This window comes from Nycticebus coucang, chromosome 11 (assembly GCF_027406575.1).
Source record: "Nycticebus coucang isolate mNycCou1 chromosome 11, mNycCou1.pri, whole genome shotgun sequence".
NCBI classification, from domain to species: domain Eukaryota; kingdom Metazoa; phylum Chordata; class Mammalia; order Primates; family Lorisidae; genus Nycticebus; species Nycticebus coucang.
This window is the reverse complement of record NC_069790.1, coordinates 34,514,454-34,535,036: the sequence shown is the minus strand read 5'-3', so window position 1 is coordinate 34,535,036 and position 20,583 is coordinate 34,514,454. Positions and strand designations below refer to the sequence as shown.

At 40.1% G+C, this 20,583-nt stretch overlaps 1 protein-coding gene and 1 pseudogene across 2 annotated transcripts; both read left to right on the top strand.

The window, feature by feature from the left end:
- LOC128598293 (delta(3,5)-Delta(2,4)-dienoyl-CoA isomerase, mitochondrial-like) overlaps positions 1-3,031 on the top strand; it is a 46,112-nt pseudogene extending 43,081 nt beyond the window's left edge.
- Positions 3,032-3,490: 459 nt separating this feature from the next.
- On the top strand, positions 3,491-10,204 carry NPY (neuropeptide Y). Of its 2 annotated transcripts, none has more exons than XM_053609445.1 (4): positions 3,491-3,643; positions 4,564-4,751; positions 8,184-8,264; positions 10,005-10,204. In XM_053609445.1, exons 2-4 carry the CDS (start codon positions 4,564-4,566, stop codon positions 10,027-10,029), a joined length of 294 nt encoding a protein of 97 aa, XP_053465420.1. In that variant the 5' UTR covers positions 3,491-3,643; the 3' UTR covers positions 10,030-10,204. The 2 variants fall into 2 exon arrangements, with proteins under 2 accessions (XP_053465420.1, XP_053465421.1); XM_053609446.1 differs by lacking the exon at positions 3,491-3,643 and adding an exon at positions 3,699-3,882.
- Positions 10,205-20,583: the final 10,379 nt, after the last annotated feature.

Here is a 20,583-nt window from a genome sequence, read left to right as displayed (position 1 = left end):
CATACATTCTTACTCTCAGGATGCTTACAATTATGACATGTTAGAAACATCAAACCAAAAAAAAAAAAAAAAAATACATGTGGTTATATACCTAAATAGACAGTTACTGCTATGAAAGGATCTTTAAAGGAAAAGTTTAAGATAGTATGGCAGTGATTATCAACTGGTGTGCCACAGCACACTGGTGTGCTGCAAAAAAAAAAAATTTTTTTTTTGAGACAGTCTTACTTTGTTGCCCTGGGTAGAGTGCTGTGGCATCACAGCTCACAGCAACCTCAAACTCTTGGGCTTAAGGGATTCTTTTTGCCTCAGCCTCCGAAGTAGCTGAGACTACAGGCGCCTGCCACAACGCCTGCCTATTTTGTTGTTGTTGTTGTTGCAGTTTTCATTGTTGTTTAGCTGGTCTGGGCTAGATCATTAATTAACTTACTTTCAAAAGAAGTTCAAAGCACAGTTAAGTATATTCATTTTTTTACCTTTTTTTTTTTTTTGATCAGCATAATTCAAGAAGTTTAACTATTGGTTCAAATGTGCTGTGACATAAAAAAGGTTGAAAAACACTGTATTATGGTATCATAGAATGAACTGAGTTGGAGAGAAACCTAATCTAGATTGAGGGATCACAGAGAAATGCCATGCAAAGTAAAACATAAAGGATAGCAGGAGTTTGCTGGTAAGACACAAGGGAAGGGAGAGTGCTCCAGGCACAGAAAATAACATGGGCAGGAGCTCTGGGTAGGAAGTAGTCTGGCACATTAAGGACCCTCAAATTGTCTGTTTTGTTTGTTTACCTATGAATTATATAAAATATTTAAATTCTAAATCAAAATCCATGTATTTTTCCATAAAGGTCCAGACAGTGAATACTTGAGACATTGTGGGTCGAACTGTGTCGGTGCCTGTGGCTCAGTGAGTAGGGTGCGGCCCCATATGCCGAGGGTGGCAGGTTCAAACCCAGCCCCGGCCAAACTGCAACAAAAAATAGCCGGGCGTTGTGGGGGCGTCTGTAGTCCCAGCTGCTTGGGAGGCTGAGGCAAGAGAATCGCGTAAGCCCAAGAGTTAGAGGTTGCTGTGAGCCGCGTGACGCCACGGCACTGTACCCGAGGGCGGTACAGTGAGACTCTGTCTGTACAAAAGAAAAAAAAAAAAAAAGAACTGTGTCTGTTGTAACTTTTCTACATCACGTTAGGTATCATTTGCTGGAACACTGCCCAGCAATAAAAGGGAATAAACTATTGATACATGTGACAACAGGGGTGGATCCAAAAATAATGATGCTGAGTGAAAGAAAGGAGACAAAGAGTACATACTGTGGAATTATATTTATGTGAAGTTCTAGTAAATGCAAACAAATCTACAAAGACAGCTGACTAACGGAGCCGAGAGTAGGGAAGTCAGGTGGAAGGAATTACAAATGTAAATTTGGGGAGGTCATGTATATGTTTACGATCTTGGTTGTAGTAATGTTTTCATGGGCGTACTTATATGAAAAAACATATCTGATTGAATATTTTAAACATTATAGCTTTGTATATTTCAATGGTGTTTCAATAAAGCTGTTAAAAATGAATAAGCACATACATAAGTAAACTTGACTTTGAAACAAAAGGAAGACGTGGCTCAGCAGCTAGGAGGAAATGCTGGGTTGAGTGACAGTTGGTTTTGTTTGTTTTGAGGAGGTTTTAGTTTTACTTTGTTTCTTTCATAGAATAAATCCAAGTAAATTTACAAGCTGAGGGAGGGTATAGTAAGCTCCAGGAAATAGAAGAGGCAATTGATGGAACAGAATGCTTAGAGAGACAGAACATTCAGAGCCTAAGGCCAGGGGATGCAGCTCAGACTGGAGATAAAGGACTCGAGGAAGTGGCTCCTCACCCCCTGTTTTTCATTGTTCACAAATACTCAACCCTGAGAATAGGTTCTTATTCTTGGGTACCAATGACGCAATCTTACGCCAAATTAATCAGTTCTCCACAATGCTCCCCACTTAAAGAGTAAGTTCTCCCAAATTTGATGATTCCTTCTAAATCTAGGTTTTAATTGATAGATATCTGTGGTACCTCTAAAAGTAAGATTATTTTGTTAAAATGTGAACTGTGCCTCTCCCTTTGTCAAGAAAAGGCTCTAAGTTAGAAGATTTTTTCACTTTTACCAAAGGTTCCTTTATATAAGCACCTCTAACCTACTCTGAGAGCCCTGATATTCATGTGCCTGGCGTGTTTGTCTAATATAGACAGAAAAGCAGTTGCCAAGGGATGTTGGTCTTCAAAATTATAATTTGAACATACAAGCACACACACACATGCACACAAAGGAATCACATTGGATAGTTAATTCAACATTTTCAGAGCAGCACAAAACTAAAGCGTCAGTTGAACAGAATCACATGCCGTTTTAGCATTAATATAACGTTCAGCTTAATGCTTTAATTTCCCAGTGTGCCGTTTTATTGAGAAAAATTCAGACTTCAGGGAGTATTTTTTCGGGGAATTTTAAGATCTCAGTCTACTGCATAAAATCCTGATCTTGTAAAAATATTTTCATATTTTTCGTATTTTCACATTTTTTCATATTTGTCACATTCAATTCAACAGGTTTGACATGATGTACTAATTAATGTTGACCATTTTTTTAAACCTGCTTCATTTTAACCAAAACACACATTCTCAATTAATGTTAATTGAACGTACTTTGGGGACTCCACAAAGCTGGCAGGTAAGGAGGAAATTACTGCTCACTTAACTACAGCCACTTTGGACCACAATTGTTGTTTCATTGCTCTTTAAGGGGGTCTCTGGAAGTCTCTGGAAAGGTGGCTCTTTTCCACCGAATCAGGGAAATGGTTTACCTCTGGGGAACCCACGGTACCGCCACACGCTCAGGTAGTGACAGAACCTGGCTCTCCGGGTTTGGGCGAGTCCTTGAGCAGGCTGACCTCCCAGATAAACCACCTGGGGAAAGGGGCGAAAGCCAGGGACCGCGGTTCTCAGCAACTCCGGAGCAGCTTTGGAACCCCCAGCTCCGGACTTAGGGCAGCCGCCTCTGATTTGCTTTAAGTGCAGGAAAAATCTGCAAGCCTATTTGCCTTGTTCAGAAAGCTCGATGCCCGGCGCGAGTGCCACGAGGGTCCCGGAGATGCTCCACCACGTAGAGGATTCAGGCACCCCCTACTCCGGCGCCCGAAGGGTTGATAGTCTCGGTGACAGGCGACAAAGATGATCTGAGCTGCGCCCATCTCTGGCAAGACTAGACGGGCGGGAGGGAAAGCCGGGTCCGGCGCGGCGGGAGGGTAGGCGCCCGGGCTGTGCGGTCCTGTTCAGCTTCCCCGGAGCGCCGCCTCGCCCGCACCTCCCCACCTCGCTAGCAGGGACTAGAGAGGGAAGAGTGGGGCTGTGGGCGACTCTCCACTCCAGCGACCGCGGCTCGTAGCGTTCCCTCTCCTCCTATCAGTCGGGGGCGGGAAGTGGCGGGTGGGAGTCACCCAAGCGTGACTGCCCGAGGCCCCTCCTGCGGCGGCGAGGGAGCTCCATAAAAGCCCAGTTGCGACCCGCTCTCTGCACCCCATCGCCGGCTCTCACCCCTCGGAGAGGCGCGCCCAACAGCAGAGCACTCGCCGCCCGGCCAGGCCCGCCCACAAGCCACCGTGAGTGCCACAACCCATTTGACTCCGGGAGGGAGCAAACGAGTTGGGAGCCTGTGAACTTTCTCGAGGCTCGATCTCACCCTCTCCGCAGCCCTGGGGTCCGAGGAGGGTGGCACCTGACTCCGTGCGCTTGGTGCCCCGACGCGCGCCAGCAGCTCTTGGCGGCTAAATTCCACTTGCCTATTGGGGTTCGCTCCAACTGCTCATCCGCCCTTTCTTCAGACCTTCCCGGTTGGGAGGTACCTTTGGATTATCTTTTGGCTGAATGGAGGGAGAACAAGGGGCCCCTATTCCAAAGCAGCTGGAGGTTTCCCTGGGGGGTAGCTGTCAGGAGACCCCGGAGGGCGGTGCGCGGGAGGAAAGCTTCCCAGGAAGCGCCTAAGGGAGGAATCTCCCGCGCTCTGCCTCCGCTCTGGATCCTTGGAATCCAAACTGAGAGTGGCTGGCCCAGGAAGCCGTCCTATTTCCCGCCTCTCCACAGCGGTTGCCACCCTCAGTTCACCTCGTTGTCACTGTTGAGTCCCTGAAGCCAGGCTGACCAAAAGTAACGGAGAAGAACTTTCTTCTCCGAAAAGGGTTGGAGCGAGAGAGGAGGAAAGTGGTCATGTCTTTAACCCAGCAGGAGGAACTTCTAAATATGTTTTTAAAGTGTCTAAACTGGCAGGGCCCCCACCCTGTGCTCGCCGGGCTACGCTTGGTCCCTACCACAGAAGTTGAGCGAAGTTTTCAGGTGGGGCAAGGGGCCCGGGCCGGGGCAGGTGGTGCCCCGGGCCCGCAAGGTGGAGCCAGCGACGCTGGGTTCTGCCTGCCGGACTGGGACCGAGAGCCTCGGGTGGCAGCAGGGGGAGGGGCGCGAGAGCCGCGGGGCGACTGGGTTCTGATTCTTCACGCCCTTTTTATCGCGCTTTCTGTGCCCTCAGATGCTAGGTAGTAAGCGACTGGGGCTGTCCGGACTCACCCTCGCCCTGTCCCTGCTGGTGTGCCTGGGTGCGCTGGCCGAGGCGTACCCCTCCAAGCCGGACAACCCAGGCGAGGACGCGCCTGCGGAAGACATGGCCAGATACTACTCGGCGTTGCGACACTACATCAACCTCATCACCCGGCAGAGGTGGGTGGGCGCCGCAGGACCGGCTCCGCGAGCCTGAACCCCCCGAGGTCCGGGGGCTTTTAGCTACTGCGATCGGTTCTTTTTCTGCTCTCTCTCCCGGGGCAGTTAAGTGTAAGGCACACAGCTCTAATATTTGTGCAGGGAACTAGCTGCAGAAACTCGACACTTTCCCTCTGCAGCTACAACCACGAAGACGTGCGCCTCGGATTCAGGTCCCACAGGCTAGGGCCCCCCACAACCCGCTTATGGTTTTTTTGTTTGTTTGGATGGTTGTTGTTAGAGCAGTGGGGGGCCGTCTAGAGACCTCATGGAAAAGTGTCAGGTCGAGGGATAAGAATGCACCAGGCAAATGCTGTGAGGACAAGGGCGAGCAGGTGAACCACCCCAGAAAACCAATAAGGAGATAACAGCCAGGGTGCCACAGACATGGCCAGGCTTGCCATCCTGCCCCGGAGGGACAGTATTTAGAAAATGACAGTATTTAGAAAATGACAGTATTTAGAATGACAGTATTTAGAAAATGACAAATATCTGTAGAACTGTTTTCTTTTCTACTGCACCGTGTGTGTTTTTAGTTTCAACCCCATTATACAGAAAAGGAAAACATGAAAATGCCAGAATTAAATAGTATTAATTAATGATCCTTTGCAATCTTATCAACTTAATGACTAAAAAGTAATCATATGTTATATCCTAGTAAACTTCCCAGAAAGTTATTTGCTTCAGATTCTTGCTATGCTATCATATAGGTCAGAGCAGAGAGCTTGTACAAACAAAAAGATATTAACTGTTTTTTTCTAGAAAAACTTGTTATGTAATTAGTTACAGTATAATATACAGTAGAACTCGTTTTTGCAAAGATGATTGCTATAAAGCTTTACCTTTGTATAACGCTTTAGTATTTCAAAATGTTTTCATAGGTATTATCTCATTCAGTCTTTACCTTAAAGCTTTCAAGTGAGTATAATCATCTCCATTTTGCAAATCGTAAAACTAAGGACATTTCATAAAAGCTTTTTAAGGGTGATGGAATTGAACTCTGCTGTTGATTTCCTTGGGTGTTGTCACCCACCATCGATAGTTGATGTCATCTCTAACATCTCTGATGAGAAAAAATAGGGAAGAGGGGCTTGAGTTTCATGGCAAGAGATTTACTTATTGGAAATGAGCTGGTCCCTGAGGCAGTTTCCTGTCTCACCTTCATATAACTTCACCCTACAAGCCATCAGAGGCTCGCAATATCCACCCATGTTCTCCATTTCTCACTCATTGCCTTCCCACTATGCCCACTCATATGCACATGATATGCTTTTCAAAATTACTGTCATCTGTGAATATGTTTTAATTTAACATAAGTGGTAATCTGATATCATTATCTTCCTTTTCCCCACTCAGTTGGTGTTTTTAAGCTATATTCTTGTTGCTGTGTATACCACTGGTTCATTACTTCTGAAAGCTGCATTGTTTATTCTACAGGGTGTGTCTATTTTGCCTATAGAGCCCCCCAGATGAGTGGTTCTCAACTGAGGATGTTATTCTCCCCAGGACATTTGGCAATATCTGTAGACATTTTTGTTTTCACAAGTGGAAGTGGGCATCTCATAGGTAGAGCCCAGGGAGGCTGCTAAATATTCTGCCATGCCCATGACAGCCCCCACAACAGAGAACATCGGGTCTACAATGTCAGCAGTGCCAAGTCTGAGAAACGCAACCCTGGGTTAGTTTTTCTCTATCCTGGTTGCACATTAGAATCACCTGGGGAGCTTTTAAAATACACTGATTCTGGACTTCCCTCTGACAAATTAAATCAGACCTTCTGGGGTGGTGCCTATGCTTTATTGTGGTTTTTAAGGCTCCCCAGGTGATTCTAATATGCAGCCAGGTTTGAAACTCTTTGCCCTGGAGATTAAATCTTTGCAAGTGAAAGCATTACAGAGAAGAAGGGTAGTTCAAAATTAATTAGAGAAGAAAGAAGACTGAATAATGCTGGGAGGCTTTGGGATGTGGGCTTCTAGACTAGGGAGGATTTGGACGGAAATAGGGATGCAGTTTGTGACCGTGCAAGCCCTGGTATTGCAGATTTAGATTCTTTACTGGTAAATTGAAGAACATAGTTGCCAGTTTGTTACTTACTAGAGCATGATGATGTTAGATAAATTAAGGTTGCCCAGGAGTTTTAAGATTAGTAAAATCAACTGATGGGCAGAATAAATAAGTAAAGGCAGAAGCCTAGAGCCTAATATCTCAATTCTAGGTAACTGTTGAGAAAATCTACAAACGATGAGAAGGGCATAGGGGCTGTTTTGTTTTTGTTCCCCTTGATTCTTATAAGGAACAGTAACAGGAAAATCTTTCCAAAACATTTAGAATTAATTGTGCTTGCTAGGCAGTTAGAACATAACCCCTGTCAGCTTTGTTTAGTTGTTTTACCTATTAGTAAATCAGTCTATGCCAGGTTAACTTCTTATTTGTAAACAAAGTGGCTGCTAGTATCCAATACCTTTTTTGAGAAAGGAAAAAATGTCTTCTTAAAAAACAATTTGATATAGACTGACCTTTTTTCAGTATCTGGGAGCAGGTAGCACATATCACTCTAGCAGGTAAACATAGCCTCACATTCATCTATTGTTCATCTCCAGCCACAGGAGAAAAATAAACATTTCTATGGACCAGTAAGATCCCTTTATACTGTGAGGCTGAACTCACAGTATCCAGGAAGACTGTTAGCTTTTGGTACCTCAGATAAATATGAAAATATAAGACCCAGGATCTGTTGGTAGATGTTAGAATGGATGCATTTCAACAGCAATAATTTGCATTTGTGTATCAATTCGTCACTTTCAAAGCATTGTGACTCATATTTCACATTGGATTTTCACAAAGCCTCTGATTTAAGCAGGGGTTATGATTTTATTTTTACCAACAAGAAAACTGAGATTCAAAGACACAGGTGGGTCTTGAATGGCGGTCTGCTGATTTTTTTCCCCTTGTGGTTGTTTCTGAAATATCATCTGGTCTCCTTGTTAAGATTTAAACTGCTGTGTATCATCAGAACTATAGTCAATTAACAAATTATGGAAACATTTTAAGTCTTACTTCAATGTTTTTTAATTTCCTGTTGGCTAGTTATAAAAGTGGATCTGTATATGTACTATCTGTGGTAGCAAATATTTGACTAGGAGTTTTGGTTGGGTTTAAATAATCTGCTAAGTTATTTATTAAGCATTTCAGCAGAATTTAAATATGTATACAATTTGAAATCATGTTTATGATGTTTCTGGTAATAATATATGTTTTGCACACCTAAATTGCTTGTTGGCAGATAAACAACTGAAAATAACCTTTAGTCATTTAGAAAAGACCATCTTCTTTTCTTCTAAAGGTTTTTATGCCTATATCAAACTTGCTTTAAAAGACTTTTTCCCCCCACAGATATGGAAAACGATCTAGCCCTGAGACGCTGATTTCAGATCTCTTGATGAGAGAAAGCACAGAAAATGTTCCCAGAACTAGGTACGTCAAGGCTTGTGATGGGGACTTTGTTGCAGAGCTCAGGGTGTCTGGGGAGAGAAGTCAGAGCAAGCTGCCTGGTGGGAGGCTTTGGGATGTGGGCTTCTAGACTAGGGAGGATTTGGCCAGAAATAGCGATAAAGAATCAGAGAGGGACCTTTTCTTTTCATGATCTAACTGCCAAATCTTTAGACTTCTATATCCTAGCCCAGATCACTTGGGACTCCTTTGAAATTTTTAAATATATGTGATTTTTAACTCAGAAATTACTCTATATAGAATTTCTAACATTGATAGAATTGGGGGGCATAGTGTCCCCAACTCTAAATTGACATGACCAACTGTCCATCTTTGGGCTGGAATAAGCTTTTTATACATGTATACTATGTGGAGTGTCCAGATGTCCTAGAAAATGTCCCTCATGGTTTTTACTACAACCTTCTTGGTTTTACATGAAACTGTAAATACATCAGGTGTGTCTGAATACTTTTTAACATATTTTAGTTTAACTGATGTCCCATTTATTACACTCAATGAATGAATGTTGAGTGATGTTATTCCTAGGAACTTTCCTATAGCCTCAGGACTTTCTTGGAGTGTGAGTCTGTCTTGGAAAGAGGTACCCACCTACACCTGGATGTTAAACGTTGGGCTAGGATTCTCTGTTACCACAGAAGCTGGCCCTCCTCTAGTTTCATAAACACCTGCTTCCTGCCTCCATCCACAGAAAGAACACAATGCATACTAGCCACCCACATAGTGGCTTGGCAGCCTAAACACAGGCTCTACAGTATCAATAACCAGGTTTCCCAGAGGAGGTCACTAGAGTGCTTGCTCAGGGAGTGTGACTGTCATGTGAATCATAGGATAACCCGATAACCCGCCGGGCCATGTACTTTCTTCCCACGCTCCCTTAGTTCTTCTGTGAAATGATCAGCCAGAGTGAAGGGTGCATGAATAGAGTTGTCAGACTTTACTCTAAAGGAAACCATCATTTGAGCTGGAATAAAACTCCAGTGCTCTTGTTCCTGGAAACACCAGCGAATGCAAAGGAAGCAGGCAGAAAATTCATATGGGTTTACTAAGCAATAAATGCCTTTTTTATTTCATTGACATGCATATAATGTTTGCCACAGTAAAAAGCTTCTGGCAGGGGATATCTATTTAGGATTAGGAACATGACAATCCAGACTTACTTAAAGCCTCCCTTTGTTTTGTGCCAAAGTGGTACAGTTTGTGTATGAATTATAAAGTTAACTGCACCCCAATTGGCAGACTCCATCATGGGCAGTTAGAAGGAGACAAAACTTGCAGTTGCCTGTGAGTGCTATTTTATTAAAAAGCATTCATTATAGTCTAACAAATAGCAACTTACTGCATTAAAAGACTTATAGGAAACCAAAAGAAGTATATTTGGAGTTTAGTAACAATAACTTTCTTGTTACAGTTTCATCTGCTGTCTGTAATTTTGATCTTCAAGAATATTGCAGAATTCTTTGGGCCCTTTGGTATACACAGAGCCTTTAAAGTCCTGTTCTGAAATCTGCTGGAAACTCCTGTTGACAGCAGTGAAAGCTACTCAGCTGCGTCTTTGCACTTTATGCCACTGTTTCTAGGTCTGACATTCCACATGGCCTCCTATTTAGAATGCCACCACTAATGTTGGGAACTGAAATGTCTCTTGCCAGCAACCCAGGCAGTTGGGCAGCTTCTCTTACATGCTTTTCCTCTTATGTTTTACAGGCTTGAAGACCCTTCTATGTGGTGATGGGAAATGAAACTTACTTTCTGGCCTCTTCCTGTTTTCAATCCAGATTTCATCCTGTAAAGCTAGCGTCTGCCCTTCCTACTAATGCATGCAGCCATTGTGCTGAATCCTGTAATGCTTTCCTTTGTCACCATTGTATGTATGTGCGTTTAAATAAAGCACCATGCATTCAAAAGTGTATCCTCCTCAATGAAAAATCTGCCACTGAAATAGAATTATTTACAGTTATTCATTATATTACAATCTCCCATAAGGGGCAGATTCAGGGTTTGTTTCAGTGATATTAAAGTCATGGCTATAAAAGATAGAAAGATATGACTATTGATGGTAATCAAGACTCATCTGTGTGTGAGAGTGTGTGTGAATGTGTGTGTGTAGCTTGTGGAACTATTTGGACTTGGCGATCAAGGGAATGCTAATTTGGGGAAATGTTCTGAACTTTCCACCCTGTTCACATGGAATCCTTGTTAACCTTGTTAACCTACGCTGTCAGCAGAAAGGCTTGCTGTCTAATGGAAATTGCTGTGAAATGTCTTTTATCCTTCTGTCTGATATGGGAGTCACTAACCACATGTGGTTTTAGAGCTTTTGAATGTGGCTGCTGCAAATAAGGAGCTGAGTTTTACATTTTATTTAATTTTAATGAATTTTTCTTTAAATAGGCCCATGTCTCTTGTGGCTACCATGTCAGACAATTGAGCAATTGAGATGTATACATCTGACTAGGTCCCTACTCTCAGAATTTGAGTCAGAAATGCACTGAGTAGGATGCTTACCTTTCCCAGCATGGGGCGGGTTAATTTACCAAGCTAACGTTGTTCAACTTCCTTAACCCTCGCCCTTCTTCAAGTATCTATTTGCATGAGCTTAGTTTAAAATTCATGTTATTAGGTTCTTACAAGTAACTTCTAGATCAAAGAAAATTAGTCTCTTCCCGTACTGGTACTTTATACCACACTGTAAAAAGAATGCACAAATAACTTTATGTGACGTTTTAAAACTGGTTACAAAAAAATCCATGAATAACAAGAACATCGTGATTTAGGGAAACTTACAGTATATACAATATTCTCTGTATATAAAGAATTCTAATTTTCTTGAGCTAATGAATTTAGTGTTGCCACACAATATAATTTCCTTTACTGAAACTAAGATAAAATTTTTTTGTGCTTTCCCTACAATTCTTATTTTTTTCTTTGATCTTTGAACTAAATATGGGTATGTAAAGGGTTTTTTAAATCTTAAAAGGTTGAGTAAATCACAATTTATTATCACACGTCAAATTTCTTTATTAATCTAGTATAGAACATTAGAAACATTACTAAAGCTAGCAGTGTGCAAAGAGAGTTGATTCAAAAAGCCATCTAGCAGTGTAGTTATGCCAAATATTCATTACCATATATACAGTCGTGTACCACAGACCAAACAATAGTGCTTCCGTAAGATTGTAATACCATATTCTTACTAAATCTTTCCTATGTTTAGATATAAAAATGCTTACCATAGTGTTATAGTTGCCTGCAGTATTCAGTAAATAATATGCTTTATAGGTTTGTACCCTAGAAAGGCTGGTGTAAGTACACTGTAGTTTGCACAGCAACCAAATCACCTGATGATAACATTTCTCAGAACATGTCCCTGTTGATGAATGACTGTAGAACTCTCGACTTCATAGACCAGAGCAAATAGGAAAAATGTACATGAACCACTGAAAGACAATCCAGTAATTTCATTTTAAACAAAAATTTTAACCGCTTATCTCATGAAACCTAAATGCTTAGAATGTTAAATAGCCCACATTTTCCTTATGCTGCACCCTTGATCCTTCTGTTTCTTCACTTGATCTTACCAGAAAGAGGACAGAACCATCACAGCCTGTGAGCACCAGGTCCTGACTCTCCTGACTTTCAAATTCTCTGACCTTCAAATTCACTCAAGTAAATAGGGATGAGACTTGTTGCCTGACTTTCCATGTATGTGTGTACTGGAGTCAAAGATCAAGTGAAGATAATTTTATAAGTAAGAAAAGGAAGGGGAGTGAACAAAGATAAAATTTTTAATGATTCTTATGTCAAATTATAAATGTCTAATAAACTTTAAGAAATGCAATGGATGATAAACTTAAAAAAATGCAGAACTGTATTACAAGGAATTCCCTATGGTAGTATTTCTCAAACATTTTCAGCCTACTGACTATCCTCTAAGTAGGTTTAAGACACTGGATCACACTGTAATAAGTAAATAAATAAGTAAATAACAATAGTAATAACAATCCTCACCAGAGTTATAGTAAGAACAATTTAGCCTTTATTAATGACAGGCCTATATGCAGAATAATCACTTATTAAGATAATCATTTATTAAGATAGCCTCTGACCCATGATTCCATGATCTGTGAGGTATAAATTGTGGGTAATTGTTTTGCAGGTGTTTTAATCCTTATAATGTCCGTGACACAGTCAAGCAGATAATTATTTCCTCAATTTTCACAGACGAGGCAACCAAGGCCCACAGAAAGTAAGTGACCCATCCCACTTCTCCCAAGTTAGTAGGACTAGAAGCAGATCCTCTACTTGTAAATCAGGTTGTATATGATCTAGTTAAGAACGTCACTCTGGCACACTTAACACAAATAAGAGAATAACAAAGTACTAAAATAATTGTGCAAGAGGGATTTAGAAAAGGAAATGGGTGTGGGTAGAACTAGATGACAAAACCTTAGGAGGGAGTGTGAATGCTGAGCTGAGGTGTGGAAGTTTGGAGATAATGAGTTGGCTAACCTCAGGTGGATCAGACACAGTTTGTGTAGGGATTATTCAGGGGTCTACTTGATAGCAACAGAGGCAGAGAGGCCAGAGATTGGAATAATGAAGTAGCTCCAAGAATGGCCAACTTCATTCATTCACTCAATAGTTTTTGATCTTCTCATTTGTTCTAGGCATTGCACTAAGCATGGGGAATACCAACAATAATAGCTTCTCTGGGATTTTGCCATCTAATAAGGAGTCAGATAATTACAGTGCACTGTACTAAGTGCAAAGATGGAAGCATTAGGGGTCTAAGATGTAGTTAGGTGCTAGAACTTTCTCATGCATTCCTTTGCAGTTTCCTGACAAGAGAGATGTACATTTAAGAACCAATTGCCAAACAGAGAACAAAGAGCCAGATAGACAAGCATCCAAAGAGGCCAAATGCAAGGCCACCCCAGTGAGTGGGGTCAGGGCGTCTTGCTGCAGCTGAGCTTCTAGGATACTCCTGTTCCAAACCAAATCTCTGTATCATGATGGAGAGTGACAATAAAAGGGACAGAGTCCCACACCCACTTACCTAAACAGCTACATAGACAAAAAGGCAGTAGATGGAAGAAGGGTCCCTCGTGAATGCCCATTACCTTTTGACTCTGTCCCTACCCGTTAGTAAAATGTAGTCTAATGAATCAGTCAGAATAGCCCCTCTGCTCCCATGTGGAAGGGATAGGAAAGAGAATAAAGCAAGAGGCCAGAGCCTCTGTGTTCTAAGGCTAAAACTTAAACATTCTACAGGCTCTCAAATGCAATGTGCTCAAAATTGGTATTCCCTATTTCAGGAATATCTGCCCCCTCCCTAATAAGAAGTAGGCACATGGTTTAATGGGAGGAAAAGAGGCTGGGGAGAGTGCAGAGGCAGGCTAGACTTCTGGGCAGCTGACAGATGCCTGAGCAGAGGTTTAAAGGATGGGCAGCAATGGCCAGATAAAAAGAGCCCCATAGGAGGCAGAAAGACATACAGATAGGAGAGAACACATATTTTGATTGCTTTTCAATTATTTGTGATGTCCCATACTTTGAGCACATGCTGGCCTGAATAACTGCATTACTATTGTTAGTGGAAAATCCTATTCGGGATAAAATTAGGTCCAGTAGTCATCCCCAACTCTTTTCTCCCAGGCATTCCTGTTTTGTATTTTTGTTTGTTTGTTTGTTTTTGTTTGTTAAACCCAATGCCACCTGCTCTTCCTACAGACTTGGCTCCAGGGGCATACTACCAATATTTTTCATTTAGCCAAGTTAGAATTAGACTTCTCATTCTGAGTTCTCTTAACCACAATCTTATGGACAAATTGCCAAGCTTAAAGAATAAATATTGTAGTGTTGGTTCCACTCCCTAATTCAGAAAGGAGAGGACTTACTATTTATTTTGCAATATTTTAACTGCTTTTATTATATTATTATTTATTATTTTATTATTCCAGCCTCATTCCCCTGTCTAGACAAGGGTCCTGACAAAGAAGCAGATATAAGGAGAAGGAAAACTCAGTACTGGCTTGGAGTCTCCACACCCTGGGGCCATGCTTTAGGGGATGTCAAGATGGCGGATGCACCTACCCAGAACTACACATGTGTGCAGCAGATAGTGTGATGGCAGTTAATTATCCTCCTCTTTCTTTCTAATACAAAACATTAAGTTTATATGGTGAATATTACTACATGTATAATAGAAAATGATTTCTTCCTCCTCCATGCAGAACATTGGAATCAGTTACAATGTCATCAGAATTAAACAAATACCTTTTCTATCATCATAAAAGAAAACGGCCTTTTCAGTGATATGTTTCAGTGGGATATTCTTTTATTATGGTTTTGGATAGGAGGATTATTATATCGTCAAAACTAAATTATTGCCTTTTCTTCTGCCTATTAGAAAAATTAGCACAGTGTGAAATCACACAGAATCTTTTTCTCTTTTTAAAACCTAAATGGAATAACATATAATTAATCCTGTGTGTCACACAGCTATCAATCTAAATCCATTTTAATGCTGCGGTGTTGAAATGCTTTGCAATTACGGGAACAGGATGAAGTGTGTGATGAGACTCCCTTGTTGCCTGACACACAGTAGGTGCTTAGTGAAAGCGAGTTCAGTCTGTAGTTGATTGTGAAGACTGGGAGCGATCTCACAGGAGCCAGAAGGCACTGTTTGGTGAAGAATCTCACAGAGGATCTTTGTGATTCTTTCTGGAGGTGGAGGTGCCATTTATGCAATGTCTTGACAAAAATATAAGATTTTATGTAACTCTAGGTTCCTAGAACTCTGAAAGCTATTGGTTTAATACATGGTTCTTTTCCATCCTCCCAGAAATTTGATTTACCTTGGATTATCTTTAATATCAAGTTTATAAAGAAAAATATTTTTTCAATATAAAATATTGTGGTACCAAAACTCTCTAAAATATATTTTGGCTTACTGATAATTTTTCTCTGCTTTGAATACTTTGTTTTGCCAGAAGTTAATTGAATTTGAAACTTGATTTGTTCAGTGTGTTTATTTGAAATTTGACTTCAGTCATTAATTTGGCTGCCATACTATGGTATTATGAAGCAATTTAAATTGAAATGAGAACCTTTGAATAGAACATAGAACATAAAAATCATATTCTACCCTGTTTTTCTCACTAAGTAAAACCTTACTATTTGGAAATTATCTATTCAAAAGAATAGCATCATGCAAATAAATTTTCTTTTTTTTTATCTTTTTGATCACTGATTTTATTACAGAGTAGTAATTGAAGTCATAGCAAATAAATTTTCAATTAAAGGTTGCCTGGAATAATTTTAATTTTTTTATTCTAATACCTACATCTTTTCTTTTGCTGCCAAATTTCTTCAAATTGGAGCAACCTATTAAATTAACTGGTTTGTAGAATTTAATGCAAGAATAAACAAAGTCAGCAGAACATATTAAATATAGTCTATTTCTTTTTTCTAACAGATTGACTTCTTGACCAAGTTAAAATGGAACCAACTAATCTGTAATGGGGTTCTAGAATCCCGAGGATGTTGTTAGTTCCTGAAACATTCATTGAATGTTATTATTCATTGAATAATGTCTCTGTGACAGGTGCTCAGCTGGGTTCTAGAGGTGATATAAAGATGAGTGAGACAGTTCTCCTTTTAAAGACCTAACTCTTTATGAAGATAGACACATGCCTCAGTGAGTATAATACAAGTAGATCATGACCAATGTTTAAATAGAAGCATAACGTAAGTGCTATAGGAGAAGGAGGGAGGCTGAAACTATTTCCATTAGCATCTGTGAGGAGTAGGAAGTGCCATTTGAATTGGACCTTGGTGGATGGTGCTTGTTCAATAGGCTGCTTTTGTGGATGTCCAGGCATTATCAACTACATCATATTTCTAGAAAAATGGCTGTGCAGGTGCATTAGCAAGCTCCAACTGGGATTCTGAAGTCACTGTCTGGAAGTGGAGATTGGCCATCGCTCAGAGTGAGAGTCTATTGTGTGCGATGATATGCACAGGGGTGGAGGGGAGGTGTGATGAGACAGGAAGGATGGTGGAGGGGAAAGGATGGCATCTGATCCTCTCTTGCTGCTTCTCCCTCCACCCTGAACATGAAGGGCTCATTTTGAACGACGATTTGAGAATAGTAACTGATAAGAGCTAAAAGTATGTTTTTGAAAGATACGATATTCTAGACATAGGATATGCTACACTGGAAGTCCAAGTGATGAAATGTAACAGAGAGAAGATGCTTCTCTTCTCTCCCGCACACAGATGCCAAACCACTTCACACTTGGGGGCTCAGGTGACTGTCAGAGATCCAGTATGCCCAGCAGTGCAACAGGAGACACTGGTCCTTGGGAGTGCAGGATTCTCTAGCAGTGTGGCTGAGCAGGAAAATCAGTTTTGAGGTTTTGGTCTGGTGGGATGACCAACAATTCTGGTTTCCCAGGACTGTTCAAGCTTTAGGACCCAAAGTCTTGCATCCTGGGAAACTCTTCAATCCCAGGCAAACCTGGACAGTTGGACACCCCAGCTGAGAAACAAACTGCTATTTATGCTCTTGCTTTAAGAAAAAACATGCTCCAACTGTCAAGCTACTTATGAGTGAGCATCTCAACCAGCAGCCAGCATTTACATACCTGAAAATATAAATTTTCAACTGCATGATATTTTCTTAAATGACCTTACTGAATACTATTCTCTTTAGATAATTGCAAAAAGTAATTTGAAAATATTCCCATGATGGAGAAACTTGAGCTGTGAAGACATTATATAAGACATCTTATAATTTCTAGACCAACTATTTCATATTCTAACATTATAAATACACTGGTTCTATGAATGCATAAATATTTAATTTCATGGATAATTAACTCTTTCGAAGAAAAACGATTTCAACTTGGAATCTTAAATAGCTATTTGCTTTCTGAAGTTACAAGTAAGTTTTGTAGGTTTTTTTTTTGTTGTAAGAAATACAGTAGGAAGAAGCTAATATGTTTTGAGAAACTAGTTTAAACTGGCCCTTTATTTACTAAAATTCTTTTAATCCTCACTCAACCTATGAGAGGCAGGTATTCTGGTCACATTCTACAGATATGCAGAGAAGCAGAGAGAGAAAAAGAACACGGCTGGTGGGTGGCGAAGTTGCCAGTGTTTTTTGGGTTATGACTTTTTACCCACAGCACTTAAAGTCATTGGACCATATCCTGCACTGTGGCCACAGGGAGAAGCAGCATAGAGAACCAGTAAGGTGAAAACGCTGGTGTCAGAACGATCTGCCATCTTTTCACTATGTGACTAATCCCCTTATCCTCAAAAATAGATTCCACCTAAACGTCTAGCATGTTGAATACCAATATAGTTATATCAACTTAAAAAATGGATATTTACCTTTTTCTTTCATGCATTTACTTTAAACCTTCATGAGCCACTGAGCTCCAAGTTGTACCTCTTGTAATAAAATACAGCTATTTTTTAAAGGTAAAAAGTTTTTATTAACTAGCAAATTTAGACTATTTACATTTATTAGGATTGCTGAATGCAGATCTATTTCTACCATTTTATTTTGCTCTTCATTTTTACTTCTTTGTGTTTTTTTTACGTCTTTTTTTCTTTTGCCTTCTATTGAATAAATAAAGTTTCTTTATTACTCTTGTCTCCTCTACTAGTTTGGATACTATATTTTCTATCTTTCTCCTAAACAAAATAATGACATTAGAATGTGTTAAACTCTAATAAGCCTCTCTAGCCATTTTATTTGTTTGCCTCCCTGAGCAGATGTTATTCTGTTTTTTTAATAGTCCATGTCTGTTTATACCTTTTTTTGATGTTGTTCACTATTGCTTCTTTCTATGTATTCCTTCTTTCTGGGTTCAAATTTCTTCTTCCTAAACTATATCCTCCAGAAGTCCTTTTAGATAGGACTAAATAATTAACTCTTTCAATCTTTTTTTGAAAATGTATTTTTTCACACTGACTCTTGAATGACACTGACTGGATACAGTATTCTCCATCCCCAATCATTTTCTCTCAACACTCTGAAGCTAGTATTCTTTCTTTCTTTTTTTTTTTTTTTTGAGACACAGTCTCACTATGTTGCCCTCGGTAGAGTGCCATAGTGTCACAGCTCACAGCAACCTTCAACTCTTGGGCTTGAGCAATTCTCTTGCCTCAGCTTACCAAGTAGCTGGGACTACAGACACTCAACACAGCACCCCGTTATTTTTTGTTGCTGTTGTCATTGTTGTTTAGCAGGCCTGGGCCAGGCTCAAACCCGCCACCCTCTGTATATGTGGCTAGAGCCCTTACTCACTCAGCTATGGGTGCCAAGCCTAAAGCTAGTATTCTATTGACTCTCAACATCCATTATTGATCTTGAGAATTCTATAGTCTTTCAAATTGGTTTTCTATCTTCTTTATCAAGACTAGTGTATTAGCTTGTTAATCCATTCTTGGATTGGTTGGCATTTAGGTTGTATCCACATCTTGACAATTGTGTAATGAACTGCAACAAACAATCTAGTGCAAATGTCTTTATGATAAAAGGATTTTTTTTTCTTCTGGGTAGATGCCTAGTAAAGGGATTGTGGGATCAATCTTCAAATTTGAGTTCTTTGAGGATTCTCCATATTTCTTTCTAATGAGACTGTACGAGTTTGCAGTCCCACTAACAGTGTAAAAGTGGTTCCCTCTCTCCACATCTGCACCAGCATCTGCAACTTTGGGACTTTGTGATGTGGGCTAATCTTACTGGGGTTAGGTGATGTCTCAGGGTGGTTTTAATTTGCACTTCTCTGATAATTAGGGGCAATGAGCATTTTTCATGTTTGTTAGCCATTCCCACACCTTCTACTAGGGTTTTCTTTATTTACCAGTTTTCAAAGCAATGAGTGGTTTCCCTGGCATTGTCCACCCAGTAAACAGTGAATTGTTTATTTTTTTAGGACCATGGTGAACTTAATGATTTTAAACTTATTTACATATTACTTTATTGCAGTTAGTATTCTTGTGGATGCTCTAATTGTCCCATTTGGGGTCAGTGATATTTTATTCATGTCAGAGTCATACTTCTAACATTTACAAATGTTAATTGACAAAATTTTGCATGTATTGTGTACAGATTGAAATATATATACATCATGGAATGTTAAATCAACATATACTTTATTTCATATGCTTATCTTTTTTTGTGGTAAGAATACTTTAAATCCACTCTCTAAGCAATTTTCAAGAACAAAATGCATTGTAGTAATTACAGTCACTATGTTGTACAATAGATTTTTTGAACTTATTCTTCCTAACTGAAATTTTGTATTTTTTGACAAACATCTCCTCAAACCTAAATCCTTTTTCCAGCCTCTGGTAACCACCATTCTACCCTCTACTACCATAAGTTCTACTTTTTAAAAAATCCACATATAAGTGAGATTGTCTTATTTTACTTAACATAATGTATTCTAAGTTCATCTGTGTCATCACAAATAACAGGATTGCCTTCTTTTTAAAGGCTGAATAGTATTCTATTGCATATATATACATTTTCTTTATCTGCCATTCTGTTGGTGAACACAGGTTGACTCCATATTTTGGCTGTTGTAAATAGTGCTGCAATGAACATAGAAGTGGAGTTCTCTCTTTGATATACTGATTCCATTTCCTTTGGATATTTACACATCTGTTGTATTGCTGGATCATACGATAGTTATATATTTTTTAATTTTTGAGAAACTTTCCTGTTGATTTCCTTAATGACTGTGTAAAGGAAAATAAAAACCTCAGGACAACTTCTTATACAAAAGGAAAGAAATCTGAGTCAGGTGACACCCCTTCCAAAAAAAACAGCTGTTACTATATCATGCATTAGCTGAATCGTCAAGGGAAGGATAAAAGGCCTTAGGCATCTGTGAAGGATTGACTCCACAGATCATAAGGAAATTCCTTACTGTCCTCTCATAAGCAAGGATAGGCAAATTGTGACTTTGGGTCCACAGGCTAAGTCTAGCTCCTAAAACTAAAGTCTGTTCAATTCCACACTAATGATGTTGACAACAGATTTATCTTTCTAGGTTCAGGAAAAAGACAGACCTGCATCATCCATGGGTGACTGCTGGTTTGGGTCTGGAGCATGGGTTACCTGACTACTCTAAGCCTCAGATTTTTCACAATAATTCCTGCGCTTCATAAGACTCCAACAAGCTGATGACCTGAATGTACTCTGTAAACATTAAAGCACCATACAAATGATAGCCATTGTTACTATTGATGTTATTGAAAA